The 19,301-nt window shown below is 40.4% G+C and overlaps 1 protein-coding gene across 2 annotated transcripts in view; it reads left to right on the top strand.

Annotated features, from left to right (window-relative positions):
- Positions 1 to 19,301, top strand: part of LOC134357987 (uncharacterized protein C7orf57-like) — a 100,838-nt gene that overhangs the window by 12,494 nt on the left and 69,043 nt on the right. For both annotated transcript variants that reach the window (XM_063069834.1, XM_063069833.1), the window contains exon 2: positions 11,828 to 11,881. In XM_063069834.1, the coding sequence (XP_062925904.1) occupies positions 11,851 to 11,881 (31 nt within the window). In that variant the 5' untranslated portion in view covers positions 11,828 to 11,850. The remainder of the gene's footprint in view (positions 1 to 11,827; positions 11,882 to 19,301) is intronic.

The raw sequence follows: 19,301 nt of genomic DNA, 5'->3' as shown, positions 1-19,301 counted from the left end.
CAAGAGTTTGACAGTAGAATTTCAAACCAAGTGCAGGTCTATTAATCCTTGTTGTAAAACACGTAATTTGAATTTTGGCTACTGAAAATTTAAATCCCCATCTATTTGCCCACTGCTTGACCTTATTAATTGCTAATTGCATCCTACATACAGGAAAATGGAAATTTCTGTCTCTAAAGCTCCATCATCTGCATATAGTGACTTACCCACCCCAATACCTACTTCAGAGAAAGGGCTACAAACACTGCCCTGTGTGGTCCCATTTCCTATCTCATAGAAACCAGAGTATACCTTGCCCGTCCAAATAAAATACTCAGAAAAAAAAGATTATACAATCTCCCCCCCAACTCCCAATTTCTGTAGTTTAAGCAAAAGTCCATCCTTCCATAGCATATTATATGCCTTTACATAATACTGTTATTACAACTTCTTTGTTTGCCTGTGCTTGCAAATCAAATACATTTATTATCAAAGAATGTATGAATTATGCAACCTTGAGACTTGTTTGCTCACAGGTAGCCATATAGCAAGATACCCAAAAGAACACAATAAAAAAAAAGACCAACTCCTGATGCTCAAGAGAAAGATGAAAAATAACACAAATCCTGCAAACATTTGAAGTAAACAACAACATTCCGAACCAAAATCAAATCCTCAGATCTGAACGCGGAGCAGCCCAGAGTAAGCCCAAAGCCCAGATCATAGTATTAACAGGAACAGAGCACAGCAGCTGGAGCAGTCTTCATAGCCTGAGCACCTCTCCCGAGCAGTGACAATTGATACAGAAGTTAACTGCAGAATAGCAAAGGCAAGTTCTGCTTTCGGTAGACTGTGCTCCACTGTATGGGAACACCGAGGAATCAGCCCAGCAACCAAACTGAAGGTCTACAGAGCAGTGGTACTCACTACCCTCCTGTATGCCTGTGAAACGTGGACTGTGTATCGATGGCATGCAAGACAGCTCAACCATTTCCACATGACTTGTCTTCGCTGAATATTAGGCATCAGATGGCAAGACAAAGTACCAGACACTGAAGTTCTCTCTAGAGCAAGTCTGCCATCAGTCCACACACTGCTGATGAGAGCACAGACCCGCTGGGCACGTCATGTCATCTGCATGCCAGACAAGCGCATACCCAAGCAGCTCCTTTTTGGGGAAGTCTCTGCTGGAAGACGCTCGAATGGAGGGCTGAAGAAACGTTACAAAGACACACTAAAGGCCTCCCTGAAGTCATCTGACATAGACACGACCTCCTGGGAAACGCTGGCACAAAACCGCCCTACCTGGCGTGACCTCATCCACAAGGGCTGTCAAGCTTACGAAGCAAGGCGCATTGCTGAAGCACAACATAAGCGGGAGCTGCGCAAGTCCAGAGCCACCTGCGCACCAACTGCAGTGCCTACACGTCTGCCCAACATGTGCCAGGATATTCCGTGCCCGAATTGGCCTGACCAGTCATCTTCAGACACACTGCACCCAGTCTCAAAGTGACTAATGGTGTTGAGGTCTTCATCAACGTGATGGACAAACAACAACCATGGAGAGAGGAGTGACCATCACAGGGAACGAGTGAAATCGGCTCTTGTCACAGATCCCGACACCCTGTCTTTTCAGTTTATCTGGGCCAGAGTTTAAGTTGAACGAATGACAGAACAACAGAAGGCTCTGGCCTCCTGGAGAGAGGAGTGAACATCGCGGAGAGTGAGCGAAATCAGCTCTTGCCTCTGATCTGTTAATAAATGATCTGGCCAGTTGTTAATATCATCCTCGAAATGTAAAACTGGATCCAATGTCAATCTACCCCTCAGAAACCCACTCTCTTTTCCAAAATATAGTTCAAACGCTCTATTATCATACGTTCCATAAGTTTACATAAATGAGATGTTAATGATATAAGCCTATAACTAGAAGGATCTGACGAAATTTCCCAGGTTTTAGAATAGGCACTACTACTGCCTTTTTCCATACAGAAGGAAGGTAGCCTACCTCCAAATATGATTCATAAATTTTAATATTATCTCAAATGAGTTGTCAGTCTTATGTCTAATTGTGCAATCGCATATATCATCCTTTCCTGGAGACATCTCGCCTGTATTAATACTAGCCTTCTTAAATTCATACAACGGAAACTCTACATCATAGTCATAGTCATACTTTATTGATCCCGAGGGAAATTGATTTTTGTTACAGTTGCCCCAACCAAGAATAGAGTATAAATATAGCGTGTTGCATCTCGGTGGAATGAGTCTCTGGCTGAATGTACTCCTGTGCCGAACCAGTCCATTATGTAGTGGATGGGAGATATTGTCCAAGATGGCATGCAACTTGGACAGTATCCTCTTTTCAGACACCACCGTCAGAGAGTCCAGTTCCATCCCCACAACATCACTGGCCTTACGAATGAGCCTGTTGATTCTGTTGGTGTCTGCTACCCTCAGCCTGCTGCCCCAGCACAGAACAGCAAACATGATCGCACTGGCCACCACAGACCTGTAGAACATCCTCAGCATCATCCGACAGATGTTAAAGGACCTCAGTCTCCTCAGGAAATAGAGATGGCTCTGACCCTTCTTGTAGACAGCCTCAGTGTTCTTTGACCAGTCCAGTTTATTGTCAATTCGTATCCCCAGGTATTTGTCATCCTCCACCATGTCCACACTGACCCCCTGGATGGAAACAGGGGTCACCGGTGCCTCAGCCCTCCTCAGGTCCATCACCAGCTCCTTAGTCTTTTTCACATTAAGCTGCAGATAATTCTGCTCACACCATGTGACAAAGTTTCCTACCTGAACTCAGCCTCATCTCCCCTGCTGATGCATCCAACTATGGCAGAGTCATCAGAAAACTTCTGAAGATGGCAAGACTCTGTACAGTATTTGAAGTCCGAGGTGTAAATGGTGAAGAGAAAGGGAGACAAGACAGTCCCCTGTGGAGCCCCAGTGCTGCAGATCACACGTACTGTGGTCTGCCAGTCAGGTAATCAATAATCCATGACACCAGGAAAGCATCCACCTACGTGGCTGTCAGCTTCTCCCCAGCAGAGCAGGGCGGATGGTGTTGAACGCACTGGAGAAGTCAAAAAACATGATCCTCACAGTGCTCACTGGCTTGTCCAGGTGGGCGTAGACACGGTTCAGCTGGTAGACGATGGCATCCTCAACTCCTAGTTGGGGCTGGTAGGCGAACTGGAGGGGATCTAAGTGTGGCCTGACCATAGGCCAGAGCAGCTCCAGAACAAGTCTCTCTAAGGTCTTCATGATGTGGGAGGTCAAAGCCACCGGTCTGTAGTCATTAAGGCCACTGGGGTGCGGCATCTTCGGCACAGGGACGAGGCAGGACGTCTTACACAGCACAGGAACCCTCTGGAGACTCAGGCTCAGGTTGAAGACATGGTGAAGTACTCCACATAGCTGAGGGGCACAGGCTTTGAGCACCCTTGTACTGACACCATCCGGGCCTGCAGCCTTGTTTGGGTTGAGATGTTTCAACTGTCTTCTCACCTGTGAAGCCCACCCTGGTGATTTTGTGTGGGGAAGGGGTATAGTCATGAGAGCAGGGTGGGGGACTGTGAGGAGGGGTAGGAGGGGAGAGTGGAATATGTGTTGGTTGGGGGCGGACAGCAGATGAATCATGTGGGGGATGGGGCAGGGGCCACAATGTCAAATCTGTTAAAGAAGAGTTCATTGGCCCTGTCCACACTGCCTTCAGGTCCTCTGTTGCTAGTTTGCTGGAACCCAGTGATGGTCCTCATCCCACTCCAGACCTCTCTCATGTTGTTCTGCTGGAGTTTCCACTCAAGCTTACTCCTATACCCGTCTTTAGCCTCCCTGATCCTGACTTTCAGGTCCCTCTGTATTGCCCTCAGCTCCTCCCTATTTCCATCTCTAAACACCCTCCTTTTAGCGTTCAGGATGTCCTTAATGTCCTTTGTTACCCATGGCTCGCTATTTGAATAACAAAGGACAGTTCTTGTCGGAACATTGCAGTCCACACAGAAGTTGATGTAATCAGTGATGCACTCTGTGAGCCCATCAATATCCTCTCCATGTGGCTCACAGAGTGCCTGCCATTCTGTCACCTCAAAACAACCCTGGAGCACCTCATAAGCCTCCTCCGACCATTTCCTCACTTTACAATCATTACTACAGCAGACTTCCAACACATCAGAGTATTCACTATGAACCTTATTCCTACATTTTAATCTCTTCACTTAAATCATCTTGATTATGAATTGCAGCAGATGATCTAGCCAGTAACTCAACGTTCCCTATTTCAGTAACAATCATTTTACCCTCATCAAACAATAGTGGAATATTATTATCCCTATGAACCCCTCCCCATCCCATTTTTATAGTCATTCCCCAAACATCTCCAAGTTTGATCTCCCTTCCAATCTTATCACAATATGACCTCCAATAAACCTTTTCTGCAATCTTCACCACTTTCCTTACCATGGCTTGGACAGTGATATTTCTTAACTTTCCTAAACACTTTACTTCTCTACCCAATTGCCTCTGCACACTCCTCAGTTCATTGTGGCACAGCCTTTCTCCTATTAGTGCCCTTATTAATAGGAATTGCTTCCAACACAGTTTGATGAATAAGGTGACGTAGCCCTTCAGTACAAAAATCCACATCATCCTCCACATTTAGCCCTGACAGACATTCATCACATAAAACCTTGGCTTCTCCCAATTTACTTTACCGAAATTCCGCCTCCTAAAAGTGACCTCCTGTCCCCGATATAAATCCAAACCCAAGCTTATAAATATACGAAAATGATCAGTCCCCAGTGTTTCATCACCCATAACATCCCACATACTCACTCCAGACAGTATATTCAAAACTAAAGTTAAATCTATAGCAGTTTCAGAGCTATTATGAACATTAAATCTCATACCCCTCCCATCATTAATACACATAAGATGGGAAATATTTAGACATTTTTCTTCAATCAACCCATTACCACCATTCTGTGAACAACCCTACAGTGAACTACATGCGTTAAACTAATTTTGCTGTATCTATTGCACCATATCACAAGGCCATAAGGCATGGGAGCAGAATTAGGCCATTTTGCTCATTGAGTCTGTGTCATCATTTAACCATGGCTGATTCATTTTTCCTCTCAGCCCAACTTCCTGCCTTCTCCCCATATCCCTTCATGCCCTGACCAATCAGGAATCTATCAATCTCTGCGTTAAATACACATACACACTTGGCCTCCACCGCTGCCTGTGGCAAAAATTTCCACAGATTCACCACTCTCTAGCTAAAGAAATTCATTCTCATCACTGTTCTAAAAGGACACCCCTCTATTCTGAGGCTGTGTCCTCTGGTCTTCGACTCTCCCACCATAGAAAACATCCTCTCCACATCCACTCTACCAAGGCCTTTCACCATTTGATACGTTTCAATAAGGTCACCCTCATTCTTCTGAATTCCTGTGAATACAGGCCCAGAGCCATCAGACGCTCTTCATATGACAAGCCATTCAATCCTGGAATCATTTTTTGTGAACCTCCTTTGATTCCTCTCCAATTTTAACACATCTTTGCTAAGATGAGGGGCCCCAAACTACTCACAATACTCCAAGCAACGCCTCACCACTGTTTATAAAGTCTCAACATTACATCCATGCTTTTATATTCTAGTCCTCTTGAAATGATTGCCAACATCACATTTGCCTTCCTCACCACAGGCTCAACCTGCACAAGAACTCCCAAGTCCCTCTGTGCCTATTTTTTTTTGTATTTTCTCTCCATTTAGAACATGGTGAACTCTTTCATTTTTTCTACCGAAGTGCATGACCATACACTGACTGACACTGTATTCTATCTGCTGCTTCTTTGCCCATTCTCCCAATCTGTCTAGGTCCCTCCATAGCCTCTCTACTTCCTCAAAACTACCTGCCCCTCTACCTATCTTTGTATCATCTGCAAACTTTGCAACAAAGCCATCAATTCCATCATCCAAATCGTTAACATAATGATTAAAGAATCGGTTCCAACACAGACGCCTATGGAACACCACTAGTTACTGTCAGCCAACCAGAAAAGGCTCCCATTATTCCCACTCTTTGCTTCCTGCCAGTCAGCTACTGCTTTATCCATGCTAGACTCTTCCCTGTAATACCATGGGCTCGTAGCTTGTTAATAGCCTCATGTGGCACCTTGTCAAAGGCCTTCTGAAAATCCAAATACAGGACATCAACATTAATACAGACTAGATGTCTCCTTTGTCCATCCTGCTTGTTATATCTTCAAAGAATTCCAACAGATTTGTCAGGCAAGATATTCCCTTGAGGAAACCATGCTGACTATGGCATATTTTATCGTGTCTCCAAGTGCCCCGAAACCACATCCTTAACAATTGGCTCCAACCACAGAGGTATGACCAATTGGCCTATAATTTTCTTCTTTCTGCCTCTTTCCATTCTTGAAGAGTGGAATGACATTTACAATTTTCCAGTCTTCTGGAACAATTCCAGAATCTAGTGATTCTTGAAAAATCATTACTAATGCCTCCACAAACCCTTCAGCCCCCTCTTTCAAAACCCTGGCCAGGTTGCTTACCTACCTTCAGACCTCTCAGTTTCCCAAAAACCTTCTCCCTAGTAATGGTAGCTTTATACACTTCATGACCCTTGACACCTGAAACTTCCACCACACTGCTGGTATCTTCCACAGTGAAGACAGATGCAAAATACTTAATCAGTTCATCCACTATTTTATTGTCCCCCATTACTACCTCTTCAGCATAGTTTTCCAAAGGTCTGATATCCACTCTCACCTCTTTTACAGTTTATGTATCTGAAGAAACATTTGGTATCCTCTATAATATTATTGACTAGCTTACTTGTTCCATATTTAACTCCTTAATGACATTTTTAGTTGCCTTCTGTTGGTATTTGAAAGCTTTCTGTCCTCTAACTTCCCACTCATTTTTCTTCTATAGTATGCTCTCTCATTGGCTTTTATGTTGGCTTTGATTTCTCTTGCTAGCTACAGTTGTGTTATCTTGCCTTTAGAATACATCTTCCTCTTTGGGATGTATATATCCTGTACCTTCCAAATTGCTTCCAGAAATTCCAGCCATTGCTGCTCGCCTGTCATCCCTGCCAGTGTTCTTTTCACATCAGTTCTGGCCAACTCCTCTCTCATGCCTCAGTAATTCCCTTCACTTCACTGTAATACTGATACGTCTGTCTTAAGCTTCTCCTCCTCAAAATTAAGGGTGAATTTGTCAAATTTTGATCACTTGCCCCCAAGATTCTTTTACCTTAAGCACGCTAATCAATTCCAGATCATTGCACAACGTCCAATCTGGAATAGCTGATCTCCTAGTGGGCTCAACTACAAGCTACTGTTAAAAAGCCGTCTTGCAGGCATTCTAGAAATTCCCTCTTTGGAATCCAGCACCAACCTGATTTTCCCAGTCCACCTGCATATTGAAATCTCCCATGACTATTGTAACACTACCCTTTTGATATGCATTTTCTATCTCCTGTTCTAATTTTTAGATCACATCCTTACTACTGTTTGGGGGTCTGTATGTAATTTCCATCAGAGTGTTTTTATCCTTGCAGTTCCTTGGCTCTATCCACAATGAATCAACACCTTCCAACCCTATGTTACCTCCTGCTAATGATTTGATTTCATTTTTTATCAACAGCGCAATGCCATCCCCTCTGCCTTCCAGTCTATGCTTTCAGTCCAATGTATATCCATGGACATTAATCTCTCAGCTCCTTTTAATCTTCATTCAGCCATGATTCAGTGATGCCTACAAAATCATACATGCTAATCTGTAATTGTGCTACAAGTTCATCTGCTTTATTCCGTTGTGTGCATTCAAATGTAACACCTTCTGACCTGTGTTCACCCTTTCCGATTTTGTCTACCTTTTACTTGCAACTCATTTTGCCCTATCATCAGCCTCTCCTTGCTAGGAGACTCACTACACATTGCCTCTATTTGTAAACTAACTACTTCATCTTCAGCACTATCACTCCAGTTCCCATCCCCCTGCCAAATTGGTTTAAACTCACCTGAACAACTCTAGCCAATCTGCCTGCAACAATATTGGACCAACTTGGGTTCAGGTGTAATCTGTCCCTTTTGTACAGATCATACCTTCCCCAGAAGAGGTCCCAATGATCCAGAAATCTGTACCCCTGCCACTGCACCAATTTCTCAGCCACACATTCAGCTGCCAAACCATCCTATTCTTACCCTCACTGGCGCATGTCACAGGCAGCAATCCAGAGATTACTACCCCGGAGGTCCTGTTTCTCAGCTTTCTACCAAGCTATCTAAATTTTCTCTTCAGGTCCTTCTCACTTTGTCTTCCTATGTCATTGGTGTCAATATGCACCAAGACATCTGGTTGCTCACCCTCGCCCTTGAGAATGGCATGGACCTGATCCGAGACATCCCTTATCCTGGCACCATCCGGATGTCTCTATTGCAGCCACAGAACCTAGTCCCTGTTCCTCTGACTAAGGAATCTCCTGTCAACACTGCAGTCCTCTTCATCTCTCTGCTCTTCTGAGCCACAGCACCAGGTTCAGTGCCAGAGACCCAGTCACTGTGGCTCCCTCCTCGGTAGATCATTCTCCTCAACAGTATCTAAAGTTGTACTCTTATTATTGAGAGGAATGGCCACGGGTGTACTCTGCAGTGGCTGTGCATTTCCCCTCCTTCTCCTGACAGTCACCCAGGTACCTCTCTCCTGTGACCTAGGGGTAAATATCTCCCTGTAGCTCCTATCTATCACCAGCTCGAGCTATGTATACTTCCTAATAAATCAACAGCAAGTTTTCCACAAGGATTGTAAAAATTAACCACTTTAATATGCCTGTATGCTGAATCAAATATTTCTACAAGTGCACTCACATTCACAAATCTATACTCTAAACTTTTCCTATAAAATAGGCAGCACAACCCCCTCTACCAACTAACCTATCACGCCTAATAACAAAATAGTCCTGCAAAGCAAAATTTAAATGTGGTAACAACTAGGTTTCCTGAATACATATAACACTGGGCGGATTTGACAAATCTGAAGTAAACTTCTTAAAATCTTAATCATTGGAAATCAGGTTTATCACAGTCCACTGCAATATTCTTAATCCCATTGTGTACCTTTACAAATAGAGTGGGATACAGATACCCTGCCCATCAGAGCTTCATCTACAGGTTTCAATATACCAAAATACTTTTCTGCAGCTTTCACAATAATTTTAATTTTCTCAGTATGACCAGATGTCTCTGAGCAGTACAATTCACCATATCCATTATAAACACCACAAACTTCATTTTATCCTCTAGTAAATTTATCTTTATTAAGATAAATGTGATGCTGAGACCAGACTTCACAGTCTAGTCTCGACTGACAATAATTTATTAACATTCTGTTTAACTTTTTGCAAAGCCTCTGCATAAGATACACCCAAATGTACTTTAATCTGTTGAACTGTAGCTGCCTGCTTAAGCATTCAACATCCTCTATAAGCTGCGGCTTGTTCTCCTCCACAATTACAACAGTTAAACTTTACACTTTCTCCACAAACTTCATACTTATGTTTCCCCTGACACTTGCCACACCTTAGTTTTCCATACATACTCCTGTAATATGCCCAATTCTCTGACATTTAAAACATCTAAACCGAGGTGAATACAAGCTTGTATGTTATAAGTAACATACCTTAAGCTAACTTTATCAGGGAGTTTCACCTCATCAAAATAAATCAAAACATCTTTTCCCCATTTCTAACTACTTGCAATCTCTTTACCTCCTTAACCTTACTTCCCAATAAATTAGATTTAACCTCCTCTATCGAAATCTCCATCGGAATACCTCTGATGACACCTCCTATCACCTCTATTTTCACAAGGCCACATGGTTACTAGCTTTTTACTAAGCAAAGTCTTCACATGTAATGCCTCCTTACACTGTTTTTTATCATTACAAATTATTAACACATTCCCTGCTCTCAAAATGTGAGCACAATACAGCAGATTTTAACTTTATAGTTAACTTAATGAGATTGATGGAAGGAGGCTGTTCTGGATTCAATTTAAACACAAATACCTTAAAGTCTTCCGACCTTTTTTTTAAAGAAAATCCCTCTCTTGCCCTCCATCACTGAAATCACTTCTATATTATGTTTCTTTTTCCATTTTCCAGATCTAGATTCAACATCATTCCAAACTCATCCTGCCAACTGCACTGTCCCCCAACCTCCATTTCCTGTTTCTTTTCTGGATCCTCTGCACTACCTGAACCTACACTACTTCAAAACGTCCCCACTCCTATCATAGACCAGCAACACCAACTGCCATCCAAACGACTCGCAAGCCTTCAAACCCAAGTCCGCTGAACCAGCTGCTCCTCCCTAACTCAACTAGACCTCTTGACCATGTCTGTGTGATTTTATACATTGAGTTAGATATTTGCATTAATGAGCAGTTGTTCCTAATAAAGTATACTGAGCGTATCCACAATGGTGAACAATATCCAATGGACATAAATATATGCACTAGTAAATAATAGTACAATAAAGAAAATTAATTATGTTAAAGAGTGAAGGTAAATTATCAAAGAGAGCTACATGAATGTATATATTGAAGGTGAATACATGTATACTTTGGTTAATGATGTATGTACACTGGAGATTGTGCATTTTACTCTGGGCAACATTTGAGCAATGTATCCATATATAAGGGATTTTAGGGCCTATAAACATAGATATTGCTTAAAAATATACATGTTTTAGAGGAAAGTAAATACATTTAATACTGAATTATATATGTAAATTAATATTAACACTCAAAATAGATAAGCCATGCAGGAAATAGAGACATTAGAGGAAAAGTATGTATATGCAATGGTAAGAAATAGGATTAGATAAATAGATATGATGAGAAAAAATGTACAGGCAAGTAATTATCTTCAAGAATGTAACTTGTTCATTTTATTTTGGTGCCTTGCTTGTAGAACATGATGGTTCTCGAGTTGATGACAAGCAAAGAATAGAGATGCCAAGGGTCTTTAAAAGTGAGATTGAAGGCCAAATAGCAACACTTAATTAGGTGGTGTGTTACGTCTTTGCCTAAGTCATCGTACTTTTGAAATGTAGTAATGTCACTAGTACAAGTTTTTAATTATCAAGAATATACATTGCAAGCACTAATTTTCATTGAAGACAAGGTGGATACAATTATACAGTATATGTCATGCAAATGAGTAGTTTTTAAATTAGTCAATTATTTGCAGTTTGTATAAAGATCTGGATGATTAAAAATCCCTAAGGATTAGAGCTATTACCTCCTGGCTTAGGCACATAACACAAGAAATGTTAAAGTTTTTTTTTGCACAAACCTCACTAAAAAGGAAATAATTTTATCAGTTCAGTGATGTTTATTTTCAATACCATGTTTTCATGATGACAATCCATGTCTAATTCACCTTCTAGTTGAGTTTATGTATTATTGCTTATGTTACACTTACCCAGTGTTACCAAATGAAGTAAAAATAAATTAGTTAAAATTAAGCCATTAATATAAACCAATGAATATAAAAATTAAATACATTATTAGCCATCAAAACAATTGCTGATAAAAGTTGCAAAGCACCAACAAAAATTCTAAAAGTGCTCTGAGCAAATTTAACCTTTGAGTTCCAATCACTTATATATTCATTAATTTACCTTCTTAAAATGAAAGCAGATTCCACTCGATAAAGAGGTAAGGTACTTTTCAAAACATACTCTGCAAACTTTACTGTTTGACCAAAAATAACACTTCTGTTTTTGTTCTCTAGAGCTACTTGCAAGAAATAAACAAATGTCTTCCTCTAGTCAATTTAGTGACTGTGGTAAGTCATTTACCTTTTGTTCCAAATATGTGTAGTTAAAGCACAATTTACATTTCATGAGATGGACTGTGCTTGTTTTTAATTTGCCTGTTTTAAATCCATAAACCTATGGTGACATCATTGAGCAGTGATTCAAAGTTTGAATGCTAATTGTAGCAATGTTGGATACTGCAATGCACTTTGATTGGTCGTAGGTCTAGGACCTATACTCTATGATGACTGAAGAAATCTAACATTAACAGGAAATTTCATTCTGCAGTTGACTGTTTTTCTGTTCTCTGTGGTGGCACGTTACATCAAGGATTGCAGATTTTTAGGATCTTATTTATCATATACACATGTCCCTTATTTCAATAATGGTGTTGGCACTTAATGTCAAGAGAAGATGATTAGAATGGGCAGAGATCAGCCCATGTGTTGGTGTGTTTCTGTTTGCTGCATGCTGGCATAGAATGCTTTTATTTTCTGAAAATTCAGTGAAACAAAACAGTATTATTAAGCATATGAACATCTGACTTCGTGATGGGGGAAATAAATTTGCCAAAGCAACCCATTAGCAGTCTCCTGGAATCCATATAACTGAATTCTAACAACTTTGTTTCTGTTAGGAATGACTCAGGCCATTGAAGAGTTCTACCCCACCCCCCAAAATTTCCTAAAGACTTCCTTTTCTGACAGACTCCTTGGGCCACACTTAGTTAAATGCTGTCTCAATGGCAGAGGAAATTCAGGAATTCAATTCTTTTGCTCATTCTTGGACCAAAGCTATAATGAAGCCATGAAATTTTGCAAGAATTTTGTTGAAGTGCATGAAGTAAAGATTTAAAAAGTTATTGGTGCAACTTGTCAGTGTTTGATTATGCAAAAACTAGGAGAGCACGTTGGAGATAATGAGAGGGAACTGAAGAGAAGCTACTGGAGGACCATCTCTTGCCTTGTAAGACTTCGTGGAAGCGGAATGAGATGAGGGAAGGCTTATTTAGTTGAATGATAGAAATGAAATATGGGTTCAAGAGGGTGTGCTTGGCTTCATCAAAGTACATCCTGCTAATTTTCTCAGATGGCAATACCTGAAGCAGCTTTTGGAAAGAGAAACAAGAGTTCTGATTGAGGTTTTCAACTTGAAACACTAACCCTGTTTCTATTTTCACAGATGCTGCCTGTCTGTTGTGTGTATTTCAGCAATTTCTGTTCTTATTTTGGATTTCCAGCTCTGCAGTGTTTTGATTTTTATTTATTAAATAACAGCATCCATGGAGTCTATTCTATTCTATTTGTTTAAAGATGAACCTAATAGGTGCTTTTGCTATGTTCAAAGCAGGTTAAAACTGAAAACTGTGGGAAGAAAATTATGTAGAATCCTTCTCTCAGGTGATTTTAACTTCCCCTCTCATCAAGGAAGAAATATTACAGTCACTTCTTTCATGTGGTCTGGATATATGATTATGAAAATTTGGACCAGAAATGGATTGCTTTATATGAAATTTGCATTTAATTTTGTTGAAAACTTTGTTAAGGATAGTTTGGAGGAAATCATACAAATTTCAAAGCACAGATTTTTTTTGGTGGGGGGGTGTGGTTCTGTTGTAGGCATGGTGATGCTCAGACTTGCTGCTGTGTGCAGTTACAAGCAAAGTACACCTGGAAGTCACTTCCATGATCCATGTTGGATCTATTTTTCTTCACTGGGCCCTCTGGGAAATATTTGTTGACCCATCAATGGATATACTGTATATCATTGTGGAGTTAGTGCTGCATTTCAGATTTTACTTCATTCATCTGAAAAAGCCATATTACTCATATATGACTTAATTATGCAAGAACTTCATGTATGTTTTAAGCCTGCTATGTTCTTAATGTTACTGGCTTTGTTCAATAGTTCCCTTTTAATATTTGCTTTTATTCCTTCATTGATTTTCTGTTTTAGCCTTGCATTTTTCCTTTCAATGATCCCTCTGCTCTGTTTAAATGTAATACTGTATTTCTTTTTTACCTTAATCTTATCTAGTCTGATCTCCCTATATGTTTCTAATATAACCTGACCCTTAGATCTTCTGGGTCTCTGCTGTGTGAGAAGTATATTCAAGATTTTCCTGGTTGTTTAGAACTATTTAAATTTTTTTCTCAGTATTTCCAAAACAGAACTGAGTTTTGACCCATTCTTCTAAGGCTCCAGTTGCAGATAAATTCTATTTTATAGGATGTTGCCTTAATGGGTAACCTAGCAAATGCTAGGACTGGTAGAGAGCCTATCCTTTGGCAGTACACCAGTTTGTAGATATGTAGTTTGTAGACCAGTTTGTTTGTAGATTTTTTTAATGATATTATTTACCAACAGCCACAGATATCTAGGGTTAATATTTTCGGTCAATGCTAAGGGATTACTGTATTATCAGAAACAGTCCTTAGGGAGAGATGTTGAACTTTGGCTTCATCTGTTCATTATAGTAGATGAAATGGACATTACAGACCCTACAGCATTATTCAAGGTCAAATGGTAATTTCCAATGACATAACTGATATTATTCACCCAACCAAAGATACCAGACAAAAGCTAATTGGTCATTTATCTCAGTGCTCTGTGTGCTGTCTAGCTGTAGGTGAAAATTAGAACATACTGATTTTTAATGTCTGATTGGGCTAGGCTAAGGCTGTGCATGTTTGAAAAGTGTTTCCTCTTGACTTTGTATTGTAGCATTGGGTATTACCATCCAGAATGTGCTATAATACAATTTGGAACACGTTGCACATAATTTTAATTGTATATGTTAATTGAAGTAGTTTCATATTTAATCCACTATACCTTCAATCCAATTTTAAAGTTCTGTTTTTATATTTTATCTGATTTAGACAGACATTTTATCTGATTCAGACAGACACTACCATTTGCAACCTGCAGACTCAATTTCATGGACTCTTTACAACTCTTGCTCTCAGTTTTTTTTTAATTAATTTTACCGTTTGTCCACTTTTACACATTAGTTATTGTCAGTCTTTGTGTTTTGTGTCATTTTCTTTGAAATTCTATTGCATTTCTTTATTTCCCTGTAAATTCCTGCAAGACTATGAATCTGAGGGTAGTATATAGTAACATAGGTGTACTTTGATAATAAATTTACTTTCAACATTGAACTTTGAAATGACGTAGCTTATTGATATTTCTGCCCCTTTGAACCTTGTAGTTTTTCAAAATCCTCAAATTTGATTCAGAATTGTGTGTTCAACTTGACCTGCAGAGCTTGTGTATAGTTAATAACCCAGAACAGTTTTCAATGAGTTCTGCACTGTCAGAGGTGCAAATCTTTACGTAAGACATTAAAGTAGGGTTCTATCTGTTTATTGTAATGATTCAGATAGGCATTCAGATGGAAAGAAAAAAGAAGTCTGTAGTAGGTCTGACATATATCTTACTTTAGCTAAAACTACTAAAATAAAAACTGACTTTCATGCATTTTCTTTCACAACCTCTTGAATTCACAAAGTGAATGAAGTACTTGAGGTGTGATCATTATTATATTGTGGTAAACATAGCAGTTAATTTTGGACACAGTAAGTTCACACTGTTAGCAAAGTGGTTGACAGATAACCAGATAATCCGTTTTGCTGATGTTGGTTAAATATTGGCCAAGATACTAAAATTTAATTCATTAGGTTTTTGCCTTGTTCTCTTCAATTTCCTGCCATGCACAATGTAACTACTGTTTTTAGCTATGTGTAGATTCAAAGTAATCCAATCAATACTAAATGCTTAAAAATCCTTCTAAGAGACATAGGAAGATGCTGCAAAACATTTAAGTAATTTCTTGAAACCTTTTCTCCTTTCTTTCACTGTAACGCTGAATGAGTGGCTGTTCATACTTGTAGACAGAATTTTGACATGTTATGGTGAAGAAGAAGCAGGAACATATTTACTTTCCAAAATATTTCTTTGATTCACTAGATTAAATGTAGGTTTTTCTTAATTAATGAATGAATGGAAAATTTAACAAACACATCACAATCAAATAGATAGCTGCCCTTATTAAACAGTTAGACTCAGCTAAATCTTCCAGGAGATCAGGTATTTGGAAAAGTGAGCTTACCTAGATGTTGTTTTACATTAATACATTTAATAGCAAATTAAAGTTTCAAAGAGCTGCTACTTAGCAAGAGTAACATCTGGAAGGTAACCCTCAGTGGATCACTGCAGCTAATAATGCCTGGTGTTCTCATCATTGTCCAGCAGATGGGGTTAAATGTCATGACAGATTACTGAATATAGAATTCAGAACTGTATATCATTTTGCTGCATGCAGTTGTCATCAAGAGTTCCATTTCAGCTGATGTTTTTGCAAAGAATTTCCAATGTGAACAGCTACACTTTAAATAGAAACATGGATGGTTGTTTTTTCTTTGAATATATAGTACACATGACAAGATGGTGAGCAAAAGCTGTTGCTTTCATCACTGCTCGACACTTATATTTTTCTCATTATTTTTGAGCATTAAATCCCTTTATACTTCAACAATTTTAACAATACAGACTATGTTAAAACAGATTAATATTCCGAAGAGGCGAAATGAAATTGGAAGACAACAGCTCACAATAGTTATCAAAGAACTGTCATTTCACACCTTTCAAAAGGCAGAGAATTGTCAAAAGTCAAATATTTTGCTGTTGTGATTGTCCTCAAATTGTCCTTTAAAAAGCATTAATGCATTTGCAGGGCTTGAGTTTCTTCAAACAAGTTGTCATTAGAGAGTCCAGAAGAGGTTCACAAGGGTTGATTCCAGGAATGAAGGGTTTAACAACTGAGGAGCGTTTGGCTGCTTTGAGCCTGCCTGCACTCACTGGAATTTAGAAGAATGTGTGGGGATCTCATTGAAACTTACCGAATGGTGAAAGGACTGGATGAGGTGGATGTGGAGAGGATGTTCCCTCTGGTTGGGGTATCTAGAACTAGAGGGCACAGCCTCCAAATTGAGGGGCAACCTGTCAGAACAGAGATAAACATAGAAACATAGAAACATAGAAAACCTACAGCACAATACAGACCCTTTGGCCCACAGAGTTGCGCTGAGCATGTCCCTACCTTAGAAATTACTAGGCTTACCCATAGCCCTCTATTTTACTAAGCTCCATGTAAAAGTCTCTTAAAACAGCCTATCGTGTCCGCCTCCACCACCGTTGCTGGCAGCCCATTCCATGCACTCATCACTCTCTGAGTAAAAAACTTACCCCTGACATCTCCTCTGTACCTACTCCCCAGCACCTTAGACCTGTGTCCCCTTGTGGCAACCATTTCAGCCCTGGGAAAAAGCCTCTGACTATCAACATGATCAGTGCCTCTCATCATCTTATACACCTCTATCAGGTCACCTCTCATCCTCCGTCGCTCCAAGGAGAAAAGGCTAAATTCACTCAACCTAGTCTCATTAGGCATACTCCCCAATCCAGGCAACATCCTTGTAAATCTCCTCTGCACCCTTTCTATGGCTTCCACATCCTTCCTGTAGTGAGGCGACCAGAACTGAGCACAGTACTCCAAGTGTAGTCTGACGAGGGTCCTATATAGCTGCAACATTACCTCTTGGCTCCTAAATTCAGTTCCATGATTGATGAAGGCCAATACACCGTATGCCTCCTTAACCACAGAGTCAACCTACGCAGCTGCTTTGAGCGTCCTATGGAGTCAGACCCCAAGATCCCTCTGATCCTCCACGCTGCCAAGAGTCTTACCATTAATACTGTATTCTGCCATCATACTTGACCTACCAGAATGAACCACTTCACACTTATCTGGGTTGAACTCCATCTGCCACTTCTCAGCCCAATTTTGCATCCTATCAATGTTCTGCTGTAACCTCTGACAGCCCTCCACACTATCCACAACACCTCCAACCTTTGTGTCATCAGCAAACTTACGAACCCATCCCTCCACTTCCTCATCCAGGTCATTTATAAGAATCACGAAGAGTAAGGGTAAGGGTCCCAGAACAGATCCCTGAGGCACTTCACTTCAAAGAGTGGTTGTTGACAGGTCATATATGACCTCCATGCAATATGTGACCTGTCAACAACCACTCTTTGCCTTCTGTGGTCAAGCCAGTTCTGGATCCACAAAGCAATGTCCCTTTGAATCCCATGTCTCCTTACTTTTTCAATAAGCCTTGCATGGGTTACCTTATCAAATGCCTTGCTGAAATCCATATATACTACATCTACTGCTCTACCTTCACCAATGTGTTTGGTCACATCCTCAAAAATTTCAATCAGGCTCGTAAGGCATGACCTGCCCTTGACAAAGCCATGCTAACTACTCCTAATCATATTATACTTCTCCAAATGTTCATAAATCCTGCCTCTCAGGATCTTCTCTGCCAATTTATCAACCACTGAGGTAAGACTCACTGGTCTATAATTTCCTGGGCTATCTCTACTCCCTTTCTTGAATAAAGGAACAACATCTGCAACCCTCCAATCCTCCGGAACCTCTCCAGTCCCCATTGATGATGCAAAGATCATCGCCAGATGCTCAGTAATCTCCTCCCTTACCTCCCACAGTAGCCTGGGTACATCTCATCTGGTCCCGGCGACTTATCCAACTTGATGCTTTCCAAAAGCTCCAGCCCACCCTCTTTCTTAATATCTACATGCTCAGGCTATTCAGTCTGCTGCAAGACGTCACTACAATCACCAAGATCCTTTTCCATAGTGAATACTGAAGTAAGGTTTTCATTAAGTACCTCTACTATTTCCTCCAGTTCCATACACACTTTCCCACTGTCACACTTGATAGGTCCTATTCTTTCACGTCTTATCCTCTCGCTCTTCACATACTTGTAGAATGCCTTGGGGTTTTCCTTAATCCTGCCCGCCAAGGCCTTCTCATGGCCCCTTCTGGCTCTCCTAATTTCCTTTTTAAGATCCTTCCTATTAGCCTTATAATCTTCTAGGTCTCTAACAGTACCTAGCTCTCTGAACCTTTTGTAAGCTTTTCTTTTCTCCTTGACTAGATTTATTACAGCCTTTGTACACCATGTTTCCTGTACCCTACCATAACTTCCCTGTCTCATTGGAATGTACCTATGCAGAACTGCACACAAATATCCCCTGAATATATGCCACATTTCTTCCGTACTTTTCCCTGAGAACATCTGTTTCCAATTTAAGCCTCCAATTTCCCGCCTGATAGCCTCATAATTCCCCCTACTCCAATGAAACGTTTTCTGACTTGTCTGTTCCTATCTCTCTCCAATGCTATTGAAAAGGAGATGGAATTATGATCACTATCTCCAAAATGCTCTCCCTCTGAGAGATCTGACACCTGACCAGGTTCATTTACCAATAGCAAATCAAGTATAGCCTCTCCTCTTATAGGCTTATCTACATGTTGTGTCGAGAAACCTTCCTGAACACACCTAACAAACTCCATCCCAT

Source organism: Mobula hypostoma, chromosome 17 (assembly GCF_963921235.1).
Source record: "Mobula hypostoma chromosome 17, sMobHyp1.1, whole genome shotgun sequence".
Taxonomy (NCBI): Eukaryota; Metazoa; Chordata; class Chondrichthyes; order Myliobatiformes; family Myliobatidae; genus Mobula; species Mobula hypostoma.
The sequence above is the reverse complement of the archived record's forward strand: the minus strand, read 5'-3'. Positions and strand labels throughout refer to the sequence as shown.